Here is a 19,532-nt window from a genome sequence, read left to right as displayed (position 1 = left end):
GAGATAGTACCCTCCACAAAATGGTTTGCTTGCAATCCAATTCGTTGTAGGCATTGTCGGATAATACGGGGAATGCCATCCACGCGAATACGCTGGTCAAGCTGCTGGAAAAGATGTGTTCTGTGACATTAACGCCTTCTGCGTCCCATTCACATCTTGACCTTTTTGGCCTCAACGATTCTACCCTGGGTCTCCCGAGTCCTACTTGTCACGACGCCAATTATCTTGTGGCGAAGATTTCTTTGTTCACTGCATGTCTGCCAGAGAATAGGAGGACGTTAGGGAGTTTGAGCGCGCCATTAGACACCAAACCGAGTTGCCCCTCTTCCAATATGAACCATAATGGACGTGGAATGGGGACAACTCAGTATATCCCTGATCGACCATTGACTAGCCAGTACTCCTTATTGCAGTGCCACATTCTCATATTTCCCCTCCAATGTCGCAACACAGATTCAGAAAGCAATATAATCACTTCCTTTTTTTTTTGACGGGAGGGGAAGAGGAATTCGTTTGCTTTCTATTTTCCATAACACTCCCAATTATTTCCCTTTCATCATCGTAGTCGTGCCAGAGATGAACGAAACTCAGACTATTAACTGAATTCTATACGGTCGAGGGATCGTTATCCCCTAGCCAGCCAGCTAATCTACTTGCCAGACGAAGACACCGTATGAGATAGAACGAGAAAAGGAAATAGTAATGACCAAATAATCTCCATGATCTCATGCTTGGTCGTCGCCCAAATCATTCCTAAATACAACAGCATTCTCCGTCGTGGGTTTCGACGGACCACGACGCTCCGGCCAGCTGTCGGCGCGGATTGGTGAGTCTGCGTCTGCGATCGATCGTGCCGCTGTACTCGATGATGACGAGGACGAAGACGTAGCCACGGCGGAGGGAAGCCACCACGACGCGGCTATTGAGGGCATTGATGGAAATTGTGCAGCGGAAGCAGAAGCAGAAGCAGTTTTGTTTGCGCGCTGTTGACCGTGGCCGGAAAGAGACATGCGTCTGAGTCTACCGAATTTGGGACGTCGTGAGGATTTTCTGCGGCTGCCAACATTGACTGGATTCGGCAAAACCATACCAGTGCCAGTATCAGAGATCATGTCCGTGGGCGACGTGGCGAGTGGTTGGTTCGCGAAGCCGAAAATCGTCGAGCTTGGAGATGCCAAACTAGGACTAGGAGCCGTGGAGGACATTCGCGAAGTCATCGTTCCTGGTGTACCGGGCGGCATGAGGATTGGATGCTGCGAAGTTGAGGAGAAAGTCGAGCTGGTGTGGTGGAATGAAGAAGGGGATAGCCAGGAGCGGAATTCTTCCCAGCGCGTCGGGTGCAGTTGGATTGGGCTTTGTGAGCATGAAGGAGTAGTTGTTGGTAGATGATGAGAGTGTTTTTCAGTTTCGAATGTCGTGTGGCTCTGGGTTGTTCCAGGACCGTATCTGATGTCCTGAAGGCCGCCAACGCGACGACGTCTCACGAGGTTGCGGATGTCCCTTTCGCCCATGTCGGACGTGATGGCGTGGGGGCCTAGATCTCTTCGCATCGCCTCGACCAAGTCCCAGCTTGAGCGGTAGATACCAATTGTCCCTGACCCCATACCCGATGCATGTTGGCTACTGTCGCTTCTTGGACCATGGAGATAAACGTACAGCCACAAGGCGTAGGTGCCTACGGTCCAGACAGCGAGGAGTAAAGTGGTGATGAACAGGAGAAGAAATGAGAAGCCCCAATTGTGCCATTTGCTGTAGCGGCAGGTGGCATGGTCAAGGACGTAGTCCCAGGAATAAGTTTCGTTGTCGTAGATCCAGAAAGTTGAGTCGCTGAGGTCGTTGACGGAGTTCAGAGAAGATGATAGCTCGATGGAGAAGTTTTCGAGATAGGTGGAAAGGGTTTTGAGAGAGGCGGCTGTGTATGAGGTTGTGATGTTTAGCGTTGGCGAAGTCAGGTTGTGTGTTTTCCCATTCAGAGTGAATGTGCTGGGTATTTTACGAGCACTATTAAGTCCATATAAATTGACGTCTGTAAAGGTGTTAGACTCGAGTGTTCACATGAGGACGTTAGCTCACATTGAACGGTTCGCCAGAACAGGGTACAATTGAAAGGGACGTATTCGAAAGGATCGTCGTCCTCATCGTCGTGGTCATCTTCATCTTCATCACTGTCATCTCGGCGGTAGTAACTGTTTGAATCATCATCGTCGTCATCGGATGTGAACCCTTGCTGAAGGCACGTGTTACCCATCGTGATGCTGACCGGGCCAGGCTCCTCGATGCGCCAGGCGTCGTTGATGGCAAATTGAACAACCTCATAATCTGACCAATCGACAGCTTCACCTTCATAATTGTTCATGACCGCCCACATGTTGCTGCTGTAACCGGACATGGCGGTGACCAGAGAAGAAAAGCTGAGAACAAATAGCGAGGACAAGATGATCCAGACCATGATCAATCTTGGTCTCCAGCCACGATTTGTCAATAGTTCTCCCGCCAGTCGTCCTGTCCTTGTCAAAGTTGGGGGGACAAAAGCCAAAGATTCAAAGGTAGTATAAGACACTGACGCTTCGTACATAGCCATGGCCAAATACTGAGACGAAACTCTATACGTGACCCAGGCCAGGAAAGCTTGACCGGCGCGTCCCATAGCAATGTCCCAGACGATGTCTATAAATTTGGCGGTCGAAAATGCCATCTTTCCCCAAGCAACAGTGATGTAGAAAAAGCCGGACTTGTCCCACATGCTGATCGAGGGTGTGGCGTCGGGAGTAAATTTGCCATTGAAATTGCAGTGCGTGAATGTTTTCACCCGGTAATCGGCATGAAAACTGTACCATTGTGGAATTCTGAGGACGAGAGCAAATGCAACGATTGGAAAGGAGAAAGCAAGAAGAATCAGGGTGTTCTTCAAGGCGACGAGAGTTATAGAGCTTGCTCCTGTTTTTGGTCTCTCCAGATTGGTGACATCTCTGGAATAATTCTCGTTCTCATCCACGACTTCAAGTAGATTCTTCCGAAAAAGCCTTCTGGTTGATGCGCTCCAAGGCCTCGAATTTGTGTAGATTGGGTCATCGGAAAGGTTTGCTGAACCTTCCAAAGTGTGTTGTTCCGTTGGCTCAAACATTCTACTTGACAGAGGTCGATATAGATGGCTCGTCCACAGCCAGAAATCTTTGGATCGTGCCTGGAGAAATGTGGCAGTTCCAAAAGGGAATACCAACAAGAGGACAATTGAAGAAGTCTTCAGTTTCTTGGTAAACAGGAGTCAAGTCACTGTTATAAATAACGAGCGAATTAACCCCAAACCAGCAGAGGATCAAGGTACCAAATTGGGTTTTTCATGTAGGAATGGTCCGTCAACTCATTTCGAGTAGGGTTCGCAAAGAAAGGAAATTTGGAGCTTGGGAAGGACATATCAATAGCGGGAAAGGTAGGCCAGTTGAACGATGGACAGGAGTGGAAGCTCCATAAACGTGTGGGAAAAGTATCAACGGATAGAACATGCCCTAAACTGCCCTTACCGTAGTCCCGGTCCGGATATTGGCCGGTGAGATGTTGTGGATGGTGGATGAATGCTGGCGGACGGGGTTTTGTGTCAGCCCCCAAATGCGCCACAGGTCGAATCCCTCGTATTTTATTCTCATCACGGACATTTGCTCGAATGGCGACGTTTGATCCTGATCATCGAAGTCCGGGTGTTTCAAGGGTTCGAAGGAGTGCTATGTATATGTATTGATTGTCCGGAAGAGAGAAGGGAAGATTTGTCGTCAGGATAAACAACTAACATCAAGGTGCGGTTAAGTAGTGAGGCATCCGGATTAACCTTTAACCGAGAAGGCTTCCATATTGTTTCGACTAGCCTCGTACATCATAATTTACTCACTACACCAAATCAACGCTGAGACGGTGATCCCTTTATTGTTCGATCATTCCCTCGTAAGACTCTCATGATGTGCCCGCTGTGCTCTTTCTCTTGTCGTGATGTGCTGCACTATGCCATCCTGAATGCTCCAATGAATACCGCAACGATGCATTAAAGAAATAAACTCATGGTCGCTTCCAGACGCCTCGCTATGAATATTCGCCACAAAACCAATCTTCTCGGAGCATTTAATAAGATCATGATGCAGATTCCTCAGGATTTTCCTCGTCAGCGTCAGCCTCTTCAAGCTCCCGCTGCAGTTCTCGTGCCAATTCATCATCTGAGTCTTCTTCTGATGATTCTTCACGTTCTTGTGCTTCCTCAACCTCTCGTTGTTCCTGTCGTATCTGATCATCTGTCTGCTCCACATCTGGAGTGTTTGTTGCTCGTGACCCCCGCTCGCTTTCAATGTTGGCCACGGTTTTGAGACCACTACCGGGGCCATTTCTCCGAGACGTCTGGGCTGTCGCCGAGATTTCACCATCTTCATCCTCATCCCCATCTCTTCTTCTCTTGCTCCCACGACGCCCCCGAAGACTCAAAACCGAATTGACCGAGTCGGTATCACTCTCACTCTCGGCGTCGCTGCCCATAAACTCTTTCAGTTCGGCGTTGATGTCTGCCCATTCATCTTCATTGATTGTTATGGGGCTGCCATCATCAACAATCAAGTCCTCGAATTCGTCAGTTTCAGGAGCCTTGTCAGGGTTGATATCCAACTTCAACTTCTTTCGTGCTGGTTGGTCGTCTTCTGTATCCAATCCGGTCGATTCTTCTTCCGAAGAACTGAGAAGAAAATCGTTGGTGGTGACATTGGGCTTGTCCAGTGTGTCGCCACCGATGTCGCTCGATGCGTCGTGCTTCTGCTTACCAACGCCTTCTAGCAGGTAGGGTCTTTCATCCAATCTGCGCCAACGTTGCATGGACTCAATCAACCATGGGGTCCCAACGACCAATATTCCTCGTTTTACTGCTTGCTTTACTTTAGCAGTTCCCGGCCGAGCCGCAATTACATGCGTGACGTCTCGAGAAACTTTTTCTGTAATGGTGGCCCCAAATGTCTTCGCCCATGTACTGATATCCGCATTCTGGATGTCGGTCCCAAGGGGCAACACCCCACTAAATACAATCGTGACGCCGGAGAGGACTCTCATCTTCATGGCTGGCATGACTTTCTTGACATCGGGGACGAAAATTAAGTCCACAGGCGTTCCGTCGTCGTCGTCGCTGTGTGGCAGAGGGGCCTTTCGCTTTCCAGTAAGTTCGGCAACGCGACCACCCTTTCCTGATAATCGCTTCCGATCATACTCGGTAAAAAATGCCGTGTGCACGGCTGTTAGACTCGATTCCAGATGAATCAATTCCTCGTCGTCGTTCTTCAAGATACTGTGGCGAGCTTTAGCTTTTGGAGAGGCCGTCATTTCTGAAGAATCAGAAGAATCACTCGAGTCGGATTCGGTAGATTGAGAGGCGGCCAAGTCACCATTGGCCGCGGCTTCTGCCTCGTCCTTTTCGTCCTGTTCCAGCTGCATCTTGAGTAAAGGCTTGTCTTCCAGCTGCGACGTGATGATCTCCTCTTGACCCTTGGTCTGCAATTCTCGTACAGCCGGGTCATCTCCACCGCTCATGGCCATGAGCTGTTCCAGGGCGGAAGTCCCATTTTGAATGGTAGATGTTCCATCTTCGGCAACCCCATTGGATTCCACCTCGCCATTTGCACTGTTTTCGGCACCATGTCCCCCCGCCTTCTTGATCTCGGACTTTGGTGTACTCTGCATCTCTTGCTTCTTGGGCAGAAAGCTTGAATTGATGTCGCCAATCCCGACAAAAAAGTCAAAAGGAGTGACCCGAATGAGATTGGCACTCCACTTCCAGACATCGCCTCTGTCGTCGATGATGACCACCATCTTCGTATCGACCGGGAAGAGTCTTTCGAGATTCTTGGCCACCATGCTTCCGCTCTCATCTCGGCTTAGAATTCGGTCGCCAAAATATTTCCGTTCAGGATCGACGATGTCTGCGATGTGCTGGGCATATTGTCGCGTCCCCATGGTGTAGATGTGGAGTTCGTACAGTTGGGAGATATTTTCGAGGAACACGGCCAACCCCGGCCTTAATTTGATGTAGTACCAACAACCTCGCATGCCCGGCCCGTCATCGATGAGCTGAAACGCGCGGACATCTTTAACAGCTTCGTAATTCGGATTGTCCTTGTCCTTCTGCCATTCGGCTATGGTGGGATCGACAGCAGCATGGATGATCGTTTGATCCAAATCCACCACCAGGGAGAGCTTTCGCGTTGATAGGAGGCGTCGCTTGGCTTCTTCATCTATCTTGCTCGCTTCTTCCCGGCTGATGGTCAAATGTGGAGTGTCGTGGGTCATGCGGATGGGTGCGCGATCGGCATCGGTGGTTTCGCTCCCAGCCTGGACACTGGGTTGACGGTCAGGAGGTTATTCCTCAGCTTGGATATTCCATCCGACTTACCTGGTCATATCCTTGCCACAGTTGGTACACATACCCAGGAATTGGACGGTATGCGGACATTCCTCTTCGATTTCACATATGTCGACCCTGGCCCCGTCAGATTTCGGTTTGCGACAGGTGTTGGCGACACACTTACGGGTGAGTTAAGACATCTCCCTCCCACACCCTCCACCCCTTGATTGTACCTTCGAGTGTGCTCGGAAAGTGGGTCACAAACTTCTTGTCCACCTCTTGCTCTTCGTCGTCGTAACGACTACCCTGCTTCACTCTGGTGGTGTAGGAATAGAGGAACAAGTCATCGTTCCGGGTGACGTATTCGCCAACCCGTTTCTCGACCTTCGTGATTGTGAGAGGGTAATGAAGGCTCTTAGGTAATCGTAGTAACATTCCGGACTCGATTGGGTTGGTAGGGACATTGACCGGAGCATGTAGGTCGGTGTACAGTTAGATGTTGAGATGCCACTGCCGATCGTTTGATGGTGGTACTTGGACGCTGCAGCGGTCGATCGGAGTATCGCGAAGCGAGGGAATTGTTTGATTTGGTGAGGAGAAGGTCGTGACCGAGAGAGAACGAAATTGAAAGGTCAAGAGGCGACGAAGAGACACGGTTTCGCAACAGCTGCCACTCACAACAGACAGGGAATTTCAGTGAATTGATGGTGCAGATTGATGAGTGAATACGGATCGAAAGTGTGGAAGGCGGGCGCAGGCGGGCACGGACGAACCACGCCGCAGTTAAATTATTGGCTCGACGGAACTTGGAGGTTCAGATCGATCTTGGAGGAATTTGGAGGTGCTTCGGAACTTGAACCTGACCACGCCCCGTGTACCTGTGGCAGCGGCTCAGCATCGGCAGGAACCGAGAGGGAGCTGGTTTACTAGAGGTAGTTTTGGAGCTGGAGCTGGGAGCTGGTTGAGACCAAAAGCCACCATCACGAGTGCACCGAGGGCACCAAAGAGCTGCCGAAGCTCTCTTCTTATGTTTAAAGGGCCGTTCGGCGCTAGGGGACTGGACCAAAGGACAGCCAATGAAACCCCCCTTCCGGCCGCAGAGGACAAAGAACTACACCAAGTCTAGCCTAGTCACCTGCTGTTCGGCCGTTCAGTGCGAGGCACCACAGTCACGAGACTTCACTATCAAACCACGCCACTGTCTCATTATTTCAAGCTGTGGCCATGAAGCTGTGGAAGGGGATGAAAATATAAATTGGGAATTCATTGTCAATCTCCATTGATTTTTCATAGACAGTAGAGAAAGGTGGCCCACCCAAAGAGCGTGGCCGATGAAATCTGCTATTGGACGAAATGAACTTGATAACACAGTAATAGTTCTCAATAGCCATGACTCTCCCTCCTCCCCCACCCTAACAAAACAGGTTCCGCCGGCGACGACGACGGATTTCCAAGTTCAGACTCAGGACCTTTTCACATCGGACACACTCCCCTATCGTAGCACGGTCAAACTCCCAACTGACTAGCCTCAATTGGCTTACTTGGCTTGGGCCAAGGCAACTGCATCGTTGCCGAGATCATACACGCTGTACCATTTCCTCAAGAAGCTGCATCATGTTAGAGCCCAGCAAAGGCGAAAAGAAGGGGAAAGAGAACTCACCTGTCACCAAGGATGGCAAGAGGACCAGTCGGGGCCGGGAAATCCATGCCCATGAAGCTGCTGATACACGAACCTTGGACTTCGAGAATGTAGTCGTGGGCCGTAATGGAAAAGTTATATCCACTGAGGGTGAAGCTGACATCGGGAAGAGAGTCCCGCTTTTCACATTCAACAGTGTATTGACCGTTGAATCCCTTTTTGGCGCCAATTTCCTTGTTGAGTAACTCAGCAAGGGTGGATGGTAGGGCAATCAGTGAAGTGCCGGTGTCGAGGATGACACCAGTGTTGTCGAGGTCGGCCGTGTCCTCGCCAAATGTAATGGAGTCCAGGTTGACTTCCCAATACGCCTTGCGGCGTAGTGGGATCCTGATCATCTTGCCGGTGTAGTGGCTGCTGTCAATACCACCAAAGGTGGCTTCTGACTCGGTGCCATCGTCCGTGTTACCAAGGTAGAAGGCGAAGACAGGCTCATCAAGGAGCTTTTGGTCGACCATGTTGTAGAAAGGGGGGGGGATGTGGTTGACTGAAATGGTGTCATAGCCCAGACCCAGAATACCGTCGAAACGGCCAAAGGCAAAAGCAAGGCCGGGCTCGCTAGTCGCCTCGCCGAAGAGTTGGTCCTGAACCTTGAGATCGCCAATGCGCAGAATGTCCTGGGAGATGAAACCGGCCACTTCACCAGAACCATATCGAATACCAAACTCCGATCCATTCTTCTTGTAGGTGGAAGATGAAGAGGAATCGTATTTCTGGTGAAGGTAGCAGGCGATCGAACCACAGGAGGCACTAGGAATCCAGAGATTGGAGCTACCGGTGTCCAGGACAACCTTGAATTCCTGGGGTGGTGTTCCGAGAGCAATGGTGCTGAAATCTGGGGGTTTCTGGTGAGCTCTCATGGACGTTGTACCCACGGCAACTCTTTCTTACATTGAGCATTCAGAAAGTTCTCGACCGGAACATCATGAGGACTATCAGCGTCGATAGATGTATGTCTGAAGATGTCCTCCGTTGGACCCCCCATAGTCTTCTGTGTGTATTTGTGGCGGAGGGCTCGCACGTGGTCGCCGATGTTGGCAGCACTCTGAAAATGAAGTTAGATGAAGCCATATTAGGCGAGATTCGAAGGCTGAGCTTACCAATTGCTCCTCCAAAGGCACCTTCTGGAGCTTCATACGATGGACCCCAGCATTGGCGGCACCGAGCAGCGCAGCGGCTGCGACGACGAGGCTATTCTTCATGCTCGCAACCACCGAACGCTAATCAGAAGAACAGAGGAAGGTGAAAGCAGGCTGCAACTAGATGCAGCCGATGATTGTTTTGTTAATGATAGGATGAACGAAGAGAGAGAAAGTAGAGGGTGGTTGATAAACGGGATGACGAGTTTGGATGGATGGGTTTGGGACTTGTTTCGGGGCCGGAGGATAGGTGATCTGCCCAGTAGGAGTGTGATCCCGTGAGCACAGGACGATGACGGAAGAGCCGCCGTCGCAACAGACTCTAGGCACCTGCCAAGCCGTTGTTGCTGTGGATGCCGCGTACCCTCCCACAGAGGACGATAACCTAACACTACGGAGGCAAAGATTTTATCAAAGACGAACAAAGCAGTTGGTGGGTATCGAGCAGGCATCTCAGGAAAAGAAATCCTGACGGGTTCATTCGTCAAGAGACCTCTTCTTTGCTTCACTCTCACTGTTAGACTCGCTGTCGGTGCTGCTCTCATAAGCTACCGCTGCCCGATGTGTCCTCTCGTGACCGGTTCCTGAATGCAACTGCGGCTTCACTTCCGGTATAATAGCTGCAGCCGTTATCGCTGTCGCTGTCACTGTTGCTGTCGCTGTCGCTTTCACTATCACTCTCGCTAGAGCTGGAATTGGAGCTTTCATATTCGATGACCGCAGTCCTATTCTTTCGCTTCTTCTCTCTTGGTTTCACACCATTGATCCCACTTGTGTTCTCGCTTTCGGTCGTCTTTGTCGATTTGGAAGACTCTACACCCTCATCATCCTCATCACTCGACATGAATGCTCGAGGATTCAATCCCAGACTCCAGAGCAACATCCGCGGGCGTGACATTTTTTGGGCCCATGATTGATGGTCTTCATCCATTTCAGAATCTTTGCGCTCATTAGAATTCTCCAGAGTAGCTAAGAATCGCCCAAGAAATGCTTCGTCCGAATCTTCATTCCGGTCTTCCCCTATACCATTTGTTTCGTCCTTCCTCAACATATCAACACATTGGGTCTTCAATCTTTCCCTCGCGGCATAACCTTGTAATCCGTGGATATAATTCGCCAAGGCCATGTTATATTCTCGAGGGATATCGGTCTCTGAAAAGACATGTTTCAAAATCCACGTTTCTCGGTTCTTGTTGAATTTCCAAGATGAACGCGAAGTGCGATATTGGTTGAGATAATCTAAGGCACGGTGTGATTTCTGAACCAAAGGCTGTGGGCTCTTTCGTCCAGCTTTCTTTTTGGGTTTCTTCAGCGTCCCTGGGGATTCTTCATTCTTGGCTTCATTTTTCGAGGACGATGTGATGGGAGATTCGGCAATCGGCTTGGTGTCGGCAGAGAACGATACTCGTTTCTTTAGTTTCTTCTCCCAAGCCTCTTCCGTTGAGGACCCATTGTTGAGGGATGAGGCGGAATGCTTTGACTGAGTTGGAGGAATAGTTTCAGGAGTTGGCTCCGTTTTCCGTTTCTTTCGGGGCGGTTTCACCATTGCTGGTTGACTCTCAATCTCATTATGAAAGTCTTGCTGGTGATGCGCAGAAACAGCTCCGTTCTTGGAGGAGTCTCTATTGGGTTGTGGGTTTTCATTTGCATATTTTAACTTCAATCCCAGTCTCTTCCAGGCTGGAAGTCGAGCTTGACGCATGGTGAATCCCCAGGTCAAATGGTTTGGCCGACGGGCACCTTGAAAGATGATTCAACTGGACATCTGTATTAGACGACCACAACTGAAGTTTCACCCAAGCCAATGCCCGCCCAATAAATTACTCATTTCTGCAAAACTCTAATTTGTCTGTGCTGGGGAGCCAAGTCCTGCGCTTCGAGGTGCTCCCGCTTGTCCTTGGCGCAGGCATCGCGAAGCTGCGCGTTTACCACCGTCCCAAATAATATACGAACAATTTCCGTCCGCTCTGTTCAAACCGTGTTCGGACATATTCTCACTCCTCCGAATCAAGTTTCGTTCATCGAGGGATCCCCTCCAACTGTATAAGGTGGTACAATCGGTTCAAGATTCCTCGATTGAAGGAGGTCCAAGATGTCTGGTTCGTACTTTGGCCCATTCTAGCTGTATCGGAATCACCGAGCTGACCTGTTCACATCCTTCAGGCAGCGCAGGTTATGATCGACACATCACTATCTTCTCAGATCAGGGCCGGTTATATCAAGTTGGTACGTCCCCCGATTCTTGACACAACGGTGGTTGGAAATCTGGCCTTGGTTTTTGGTGCCGATACTGGATGCTCGACGCATCTCCATATTCCCCCAACGCGGTCGCCCCAAAACCAGATCAATATCACTCATGCTTACATTGGCATCCAGAATATGCATTCAAGGCAATCACGGCAGCCAATATTACATCAGTGGGAGTTCGAGGGAAGACATGCGCTGTGGTGCTATCCCAAAAGAAGGTGCCGGTATGGAACCCCCCCCCCCGATATCCATGGTCTCTTCCCAACCTCTGACCATTTCACTCTAGGACAAATTGATCGATCCCTCCTCGGTATCCTATGTTTTCAAGATTTCACCCTCCGTAGGCTGCGTCATGACCGGCTCCATAGCGGACGCTCGAGCCTCAGTGGACCGAGCGAGAGGAGAAGCGGCAGAATTCAGATACCGAAATGGATATGAAATGCCTTGTGATGTTCTGGCAAAGCGATTGGCAAACATCAGTCAAGTGTACACACAACGGGTAGGCAACCCCTATGTGGACATAACCCCCCTTCTCCCTTTTTCTTGGATAAGACTCATAATGGCATGTAGGCATACATGAGACCATTGGGTGTAGCAACAACACTGATTTCCGTCGATGATGAATTCGGCCCCCAACTCTACAAATGTGACCCGGCTGGATATTACGTGGGTTACAAGGCAACGGCGTCAGGGCCCAAACAACAAGAGGCACTTAATCATTTGGAGAAGAAGCTGAAGAACAAAGACTGTGCTCCCGGAAGCTGGGAAGAAGTGGTCGAACTGGGGATCAGCACCCTCAGCACGGTATTAAGCGTTGACTTCAAGAAGAGCGAATTAGAGATTGGAATCGTGGGCGGACCGAAGGCTGACGGGAATGAAGGAACCGACCGGGAGTTCAGAACACTCACCGAGGATGAAATCGAGGAACGACTCCAGGCCATTGCAGAGCGGGATTGATTACAGCTCGTCGCCGTCAAAGCAAAGTCAAAACTCGTCGTGTCTCCATGGATCGGGGAAGTGGGGACATCTCGGCAACCACGCTGGACAGGGATCTGAATATGGCTCAGCTTGGTCATATATGGAGAGCAGGTGTACGGAGTGTGTTGAGTCACGTTCAGCACTTTTTTCGAGCTGATTCGGGATGGAACAAGATTTTGCTAGGTCCATGGATATCGGAATCGATCCAACACAGTCAGATCTCAAAGGCAAACTAGGGTGATTGGCGGTTGAAGGGGACCCTGTTTACAGCCTCATCTCCTGGTCCCGTGTTTCCTTTAGCCTCAGGTGACACAATATTGATGCTGGCACAGAGGGGAGCGGTGGCGGTCTGTGTGGCTGTTTGAGGCTGGACAGACAGGTACAAATGCCAAACCAATTAATTCATGAGCTGTGAGTTGACGCAGGGCAGAACGAGCAGAAGAAAATCAAGCCACAAGTGATGCAGGCCTTTTTTTTTTTTTAACTCCCTTTGACGCGCCAGATCTTGCTGGCGCCATGCTTGAGTCAATGCAGAAGCGAGGTGAATGAAAATAGGCCGGGAACCAGTAGAGCTTCGTGATTACGGGCCGGACATTCAGCTGCAGTGTCCACCATTGCCACGCGATGCGCTTGTTCCTGCCGCGGACACCCTTCAGCTGTCCCAATGCGGTTATGGTTTGGTGCTTAACCGTTGGCCTGAGGAGACTCCCGCCAATCTAAGTTGGTCGTTAGTTTTTACCCAGAGCCATTCTAAAGACGGCGCTATTCCTGATCCGGCTCTACCCGAAAGGCGAGGCATACACTGATTGGCTGTGGTGGGTTTTAAGATATAAGCCCAATCAACTCTAACCAAGGCTAGCACTACTAACCATCCCCAGGTTGTTTGTCTCCAACGTTTACCGTATGTACCTCCACCGGCTGACCTGTCTCACACATGGTTGGCGCCTCATGGATGTCGTAACTTCTCCAGCCCATGGCCATAGTCCTACTCCAACTCCTCGTCTCAGACTTCCATCCTGACAACATCTCGGGAGAGCACAGACTCCCGTACGGTGGCTTGCAAACCGCCTGCTGATCGCGATGGCAGAGCCTCGACTGATCCACTACCATTGCCAGGGCTGCAGTATGCCGACATCTGCGGCATTGCCCAATAGTCATGCTGGGCTTCTCCAAGCCCTCTGCTGTCCGTTCACAGCCGTGTCTGTTTTCCAGTGCTAGCCTGTGTCCTTTTCTGCCTCTGTGATCTCTCCATGGTTCAGTGCTGGAAAATTGACTCCCGCTTCATTGTCGCTCATGTCTTCATCCATCACTTTTTTAGAGAGCTGGACGGGGTGTTCCTTTTATTCCCTGCCGCCACGGGCCGATCCCATCTCTTCACGAACCTTTCCATCATCCTGACTGGTCCGTTGGCAGAAAAGCCACGAGGTTGACTACTCAATTTCCTCGGTGCTGGGGGTCATTGTCTCTTCTGCGCTCTATTCATCTAATCCATATCCTCGGCAACACAGCTGGACTGCGTTTGTCTTTAAGAATGTCACCATCACCCCGTCGAATGCCCCTCTCCGATCTTCAGGATTCACAGAATCACAATTAATAAGTTGAACTTAAGACTGGGCTAACGGTCAGAAACCCCATTGTCCCTCGTTGAATCCTAACTGGCTTTCGAAGCGAACAAAGAAGAATTGGACTTGCGCCGTCCATCGACTCACTGCTTTTCATCTACAAGCCCCTTACAATCTTGCCTCAACTCTCTTTCGCAATGGCTGACGGACGTACGTCTAACCGTAACTACTCAACTCCACGGTGTGAGAAAAAAATGAACGAGGACGGTTTTGCTGACTATGTTGGTTTCAGGGAATGAGGCCCGTGCCATGCGCATCCTCGAGATTATGAACGATTTCCGGACGTTGCAGATTCATATCTCGTCGCTCATGACACGGACCGCAGCGAACCCTCCGGACCAACAATCACACTATCTCGATGGTTATGTGGTGTTGAGACAATGTGCCGCGGAATCACAAGCGATTCTAGCCACCAACTACAGCCCAAGCAATATCGGGCTTCAGGCTGGACACGTCCCCGAGACAGAAGTCCAAAAAGCGACACTGCAGAGGTGGGATACACACCATCGAAGTCAGCCGAGATTTATTGAATATGTTAACAATCTTCTCAGGATTATTCTTGACGCATCTACAAGACGATTTCAAGCGCACAAAATTTACCTCCGAGCATCAGCCGCGATGAGATGGATACAGACGCGCACACAATTATTGAGAGGAGAAAAGCCAGGACCTGGACACGCCAACGGGCTTCGAGCAATTGACCAGAGACTTCGACAGGTACGTCCGAGGGAAAAACTTGATCGTGATCCTTAGTTCCCCACCAGCCATGTTGGTAATTGGCATTTGTTATACCAGGCATGGCAGTGATGAGCTATATGCGGAAGGACAGATGGATAGAAGTCAAAGGGAGTCAAAAAGGCCCAAAAATGAATGCTAACTCGGCGGAAAATATAGGAACTCGAGCAGATCACCGATGTACATGTTGTCAATGACCTTCGCAACGCTGATCGTCGAAAGGGATACTGGCTTGATGAGGATCCTGTATTGGAACGCATGCTGGCATGGATTCGAAGACAGAGATGATGGATCACACCGCTGCTGCTTCCGTCATCCTAACGCTGTTTTGCTTGGTTAGAAATCGTCGACCTATGAGGACAGATATGTTTTTGGCAACATTTTCGCCCAATGTCGGTCAGTGGCCTTTTTTCTTATGCGAAACGACGGCAAAGGAAACTAGCTTGAAGCCACGTTTTCTTCGCGTCACGTACATTTTTCGAGCTTCGTCTCAACTAGACTGAACCGCTGGCGGGCCGCAGGGCTGCAGTACATGAGCAGCTTTGTGCCTTTTCAGGCACACTCTATCCACCACACTTTGACGTAAAACGCAAATTAATTACTTAGATTGGGGGATTGCCAACACTGGTTGTGGTTAGACCAATGAGCAGGTTTCGATGGTCAAATGGAATGGAATTTGGATTTTTTGCGATGCGTGCATGAATGCTATGATTGGAATAGGATAGGCAACACATAGGGGTGGGAATAGGTCTAGATCAGATAGGGCAGAACGGCACCGAAATGCATATAGACTCAAAAGTCTAGGGTAATACTGTATCGGCGGCGTTTTTCTCTCGGGGTTGTGCCAGTCATGCGTGGTCATGGTTCACGGATCGCACTAGAACGGTGGGACTCGGAAGCATCCTTCGGCTTGCCTTGTTTGGCTTCAGCCGCCCCTACCAGCGCCCTTCATAACCCACTTCGCCGTCCCCGTAGCGTCTGTGTCAACTGACCTTGGGGCCTAGAGCCTTAACTGGCGACAAGATTGGTCTTCAGGAGCTTAATGGGGGTTCCCTGGGACGCAAGTGACTTGCAGGTCGATTCTGTATCCAATTTTACTTTTCCTTACCATTAAAGCCACGGACTGCTTACACATTGGGAAGCAATGCTCCTTCTCCTTCTCCTTCTCCACTGGACTGGACTGCGGCTTACGCAATCATATCATTCCAACTGGAACTTCGAACTCAAGCCAACTCTTTTTCGCTGGTCTTGTCAATACAACAACGCGCCTTCGAGCTTCTTCGACATAAGCCAGCCTTTCTTGGTTCTTGGGCTTTCTTCCTCCTTCCGCTGTCAGCGTAGGACCTCGTTGTCACCGCGATGCCTAATCAGCTCTCCCCTCTGGCGCATGTGTCAAGCGCAAGCTGCCAACGAGACCAAAGAAATGACTGCTTCGACTCCGGCCAATGAAAACGACTTGTTCTACCAGCTACAGTAAGTTCTCCCCCAGTGCCAAATACAAGGCCAACTCTCCCTCCCACGTGGCGCAGAACTGCATGAATTTTAACTAAACCCATTAGCTAGTGAACGGGGTACCTCCGGATGAAGCAGGGTCTGCAGCTCGCTTGCGATCCTTGCGATTTTTCCACCATCCAAGTCCCAAATCCGTTTCAAAGGGTTATGCTAGTTAGAACCACCGGCGATGAGCATGATTGTCGCGTATAAATGGTAAAGAGGGTTGATATCCGGAAAACCCACTACTCCAAAAGTGATGTGTAAAGTATTTGAAAATAAGGGCTGCTTCATAAACCCATTCCGGTTTACCCTAGTCTGGGTCAAGATTTGCAAGGACTGGCGACAAAGAAGATGGTCGGGGCGGAGAGGGAGGATCTCGGGGGTCGATCAAAGTTCTCCTCAGCCATAAATAGCCCGTTTGGTGAAGCAGAAAATGCAACCAAGTATGGACGCCGGACGATCGCTCCGTCCCGCCCAGCAAAAAGCTAAACCGACGATGAGCAGAGTCACGATACACGACTTGCATCGATCCGACTTACAGTAGAACTGAGGTTCTACAGACGAAGTGGCCTGTGGAGATGATTGCATAACAGTTGACATAAGCCGTCTCGAGCATTTGCATCGTAAGATCAGGAGCATGTGGAAGTGTGGCTTGCCAGGGCAAGCCCAAGTTCACAGTGGTTACATTGTGATCCCTCGCTACCATTGATTTCTAGTGGAATAGAGCGATTTCACATGGTCCGAAAAACACAGGAAAGGAGGAATTTTTGACCGAGGCAAACTTCCGCTCAGAAAGAACACGCGATTGGTCGTAAAATATGCATTTCATCCTTGGCCGGAGCGCTCTATATGGATTGATACCGCTAACGGATGCAAAATTGAAAGCCGCATTGGGAATGATACTGGAGCTTGATTCCATTGTAATTACATCAGATATCACGAGGGTGGCTGGTATGGATGAATAAGCATCTCTGAGAAGCTGGAGGCTTCATTAGCCTGGCTTATGGCATGAGATACATTGATGAGCTTACCTCTTCAACTTTTCAACACCCCTTACTTCGTCAGTCAGTAGAGGCATCTTGACCACGTTGAACTCATCATATAGCTCTTCGATCTGGTCCAGGTACTTCTTTTGCATCTTCCTTCTGGAATTGCACTGCTTGCAATCGTTGTGTTTCTCGGGGAATAGTAGCTGGTTGACCACAATGCAATGTGTGTCAATATGATAGCTCGCCAGCTCCTGGATCATCCGTTCGGTCTCGTACAAGGACAGGAATTCGGCGATACAGACACAAACAAAGGTGGTCATGTCGGGATTTTTGAATTGACCATTGACTTCCGCAATGGTTTCTCGAAGAGATTCGAGTTTCTGGGTCAGATCTTCAAGACTAGCACCACCCGGCAGACCTCCTCTGGCGCCAATGACTGATTGCAGCATGGGGCCGAATTGAGTCGAAAGTTGAGAAATCTTAGCTAGAGCTTTTTCGAGAACGGTAGGAAATTGTAAGAAACGGAGAGTGTGGCCGGTGGGAGCAGTATCGAAGATAATGACCTCGTACGAGAGGGATTTGACCTGTTTGAGGACTTCTGCGAAGGACATGGCCTCGTCAACGCCAGGAATCTGTGAAACGTCAGCTGTCCTTTGTTCCATGGCAAACGCCTCTTCCTGGGATATCATACACTGAATGCCAGGTCCTGCATCATATTGCCCATGCCACCCAGTCCAGCCATAGCATCTTGAGCCTCATCTCCTGCCCCGTTGATCAGATCATTGATACTGCCATTGGGGTCAATTTCCATGGCGCTGAGATTGGTGAAACCCTCGACGAGTCTTGCGTCTTTTCCGAATTTCTGGCTGAACGCATCACTCAGGTTGTGGGCTGGGTCGGTCGAGATCAACAGCACGGATTTCCTTGCTTTTGCCATTTGGATTGCCAGAGAACATGAGGTTGTGGTTTTGCCGACACCACCTTTTCCTCCCACAAAGATCCATCTTAGCGTCTGCTGGTCAATGAGGTTCTGGAGGGAGGGCTCGAGAACATCGTCGTCGGCGCTGACCACCGCAGTGGACATTTTGGTAGATGGTATAGGAAATCGATTCCGGACGGAGATCTGGCTAGACAATTGCCCTCTGAAGTTGAGGTGTCTTCTTGCAAGAGAACACAGTGATTCGGTTGCAAGTGGTTGGGAAGGGTGTTCTCGAATATTCTTTGCGATATGGTCTCTTCTTTATGACGCTGGGCCTAGAGACGCGAATCTATGCAGAGAGGAGGGAGGGCAGATTTCTATGGTCTATGAAAGAGAGAAAGACTGCGACAGCAGCATCTGCGAACGTAATTGCTTGGAAACCTGGGATGCAGAGACCCCCGTCCGCGAAGCAGAGAATGTGGCTGAGGAAAGAGCCGCTCCCAGTTGCGACGTCATTCCAAATACGTGTGAACTTGCTGGGCAATTTTGCCGGGCCCAGCCTTGAGGTCCCATAACTTCTTGTTACATTCTTTAATAACACCCTAATACTATCACGATTGGCTGAACCAAACCTCCAAAAATTCTTGTAAATGCCTGCAGCACACCCGGCAACAAGGGCCCAAAGAACTCAGCCATGATCAAGCTGGTTAAGTCCCAGGAGTTGACTGTTACTTTCCCCAAGGTAGACTGCTCCACTAGACAACTGGATATCATCCGGAGTCACAGGCTCGCCATGCGCAGAAGTGATCTAATACTCCGGAGAAAGGCGTACAAGTCCCAGAGCATGTCCTGGTAAACTGGGCACGTGGTCTACCTCACGAGTGACTCGAAAATTGGCAGATGTTTGTGCAGAGATGTAGTCGGAAAGCTTGCCGTTGGCTACCAACTCGGCCGCATAACTGATCTTTATTACACTGGACGGAGGAAAGAAGATGTCGTTGTCAGACGTACCAAGGCGACAGTATATCCTGATTCCTGGAGATCAGTAGCGGTAATCTCAGATATAGATCCTCCAAGAGAATGGCCGGTCGACGCAATCTGATAATCTGAATGGCCTGTCAGGATGCCATCGATGGCAGTTTTGGCCTTTCAGGTAACGTCTTGCCATGCATCAAGGAATCCAACGCATAGTATGCATCCATCACAGATCCATGGAGCCATAAGAATGACGAGATCGGCCATCGGGTTTTCAAGAGACATGGTTCCACAGAATGAGACGACCACCAATTCGTTCTCATGGCCGACGGCAATAAAGTCTGCGGTATCGTAGATCCCACCACTTACGGGTAAGT

The 19,532-nt window shown here is 50.0% G+C and overlaps 7 protein-coding genes across 7 annotated transcripts; 2 read left to right on the top strand and 5 right to left on the bottom strand.

The window, feature by feature from the left end:
• Window positions 1-725: 725 nt before the first annotated feature.
• Z518_10080 (uncharacterized protein) lies at window positions 726-3,124 on the bottom strand (the record flags this gene model as incomplete). The annotated part of the gene is made up of 2 exons (XM_013412696.1): window positions 726-2,026; window positions 2,074-3,124. The coding sequence occupies 2 exons, from the start codon at window positions 3,122-3,124 to the stop codon at window positions 726-728; spliced, it is 2,352 nt and encodes a 783-aa protein (XP_013268150.1).
• A 995-nt stretch (window positions 3,125-4,119) lies between these two features.
• Window positions 4,120-6,796, bottom strand: Z518_10079 (uncharacterized protein; the record flags this gene model as incomplete). The annotated part of the gene is made up of 3 exons (XM_013412695.1): window positions 4,120-6,355; window positions 6,410-6,496; window positions 6,546-6,796. The coding sequence occupies 3 exons, from the start codon at window positions 6,794-6,796 to the stop codon at window positions 4,120-4,122; spliced, it is 2,574 nt and encodes an 857-aa protein (XP_013268149.1).
• Window positions 6,797-7,898: 1,102 nt separating this feature from the next.
• Z518_10078 (vacuolar protease A) lies at window positions 7,899-9,259 on the bottom strand (the record flags this gene model as incomplete). Its single annotated transcript, XM_013412694.1, has 4 exons — window positions 7,899-7,968; window positions 8,022-8,892; window positions 8,949-9,102; window positions 9,158-9,259. The coding sequence occupies 4 exons, from the start codon at window positions 9,257-9,259 to the stop codon at window positions 7,899-7,901; spliced, it is 1,197 nt and encodes a 398-aa protein (XP_013268148.1).
• A 478-nt stretch (window positions 9,260-9,737) lies between these two features.
• Window positions 9,738-10,898, bottom strand: Z518_10077 (uncharacterized protein; the record flags this gene model as incomplete). Its single annotated transcript, XM_013412693.1, has 1 exon — window positions 9,738-10,898. One exon carries the CDS (start codon window positions 10,896-10,898, stop codon window positions 9,738-9,740), a length of 1,161 nt encoding a protein of 386 aa, XP_013268147.1.
• Window positions 10,899-11,288: 390 nt separating this feature from the next.
• Z518_10076 (uncharacterized protein) lies at window positions 11,289-12,400 on the top strand (the record flags this gene model as incomplete). Its single annotated transcript, XM_013412692.1, has 5 exons — window positions 11,289-11,295; window positions 11,360-11,422; window positions 11,573-11,667; window positions 11,730-11,942; window positions 12,014-12,400. The coding sequence occupies 5 exons, from the start codon at window positions 11,289-11,291 to the stop codon at window positions 12,398-12,400; spliced, it is 765 nt and encodes a 254-aa protein (XP_013268146.1).
• Window positions 12,401-14,180: 1,780 nt separating this feature from the next.
• Window positions 14,181-15,066, top strand: Z518_10075 (uncharacterized protein; the record flags this gene model as incomplete). Its single annotated transcript, XM_013412691.1, has 4 exons — window positions 14,181-14,193; window positions 14,276-14,534; window positions 14,595-14,760; window positions 14,938-15,066. The coding sequence occupies 4 exons, from the start codon at window positions 14,181-14,183 to the stop codon at window positions 15,064-15,066; spliced, it is 567 nt and encodes a 188-aa protein (XP_013268145.1).
• Window positions 15,067-17,208: 2,142 nt separating this feature from the next.
• Z518_10074 (ATPase get3) lies at window positions 17,209-18,345 on the bottom strand (the record flags this gene model as incomplete). Its single annotated transcript, XM_013412690.1, has 3 exons — window positions 17,209-17,251; window positions 17,304-17,893; window positions 17,953-18,345. 3 exons carry the CDS (start codon window positions 18,343-18,345, stop codon window positions 17,209-17,211), a joined length of 1,026 nt encoding a protein of 341 aa, XP_013268144.1.
• Between the last annotated feature and the right edge of the window lie 1,187 nt (window positions 18,346-19,532).

This window comes from Rhinocladiella mackenziei (genome assembly GCF_000835555.1).
Source record: "Rhinocladiella mackenziei CBS 650.93 unplaced genomic scaffold supercont1.8, whole genome shotgun sequence".
Taxonomy (NCBI): Eukaryota; Fungi; Ascomycota; class Eurotiomycetes; order Chaetothyriales; family Herpotrichiellaceae; genus Rhinocladiella; species Rhinocladiella mackenziei.
The sequence above is the reverse complement of the archived record's forward strand: the minus strand, read 5'-3'. Positions and strand labels throughout refer to the sequence as shown.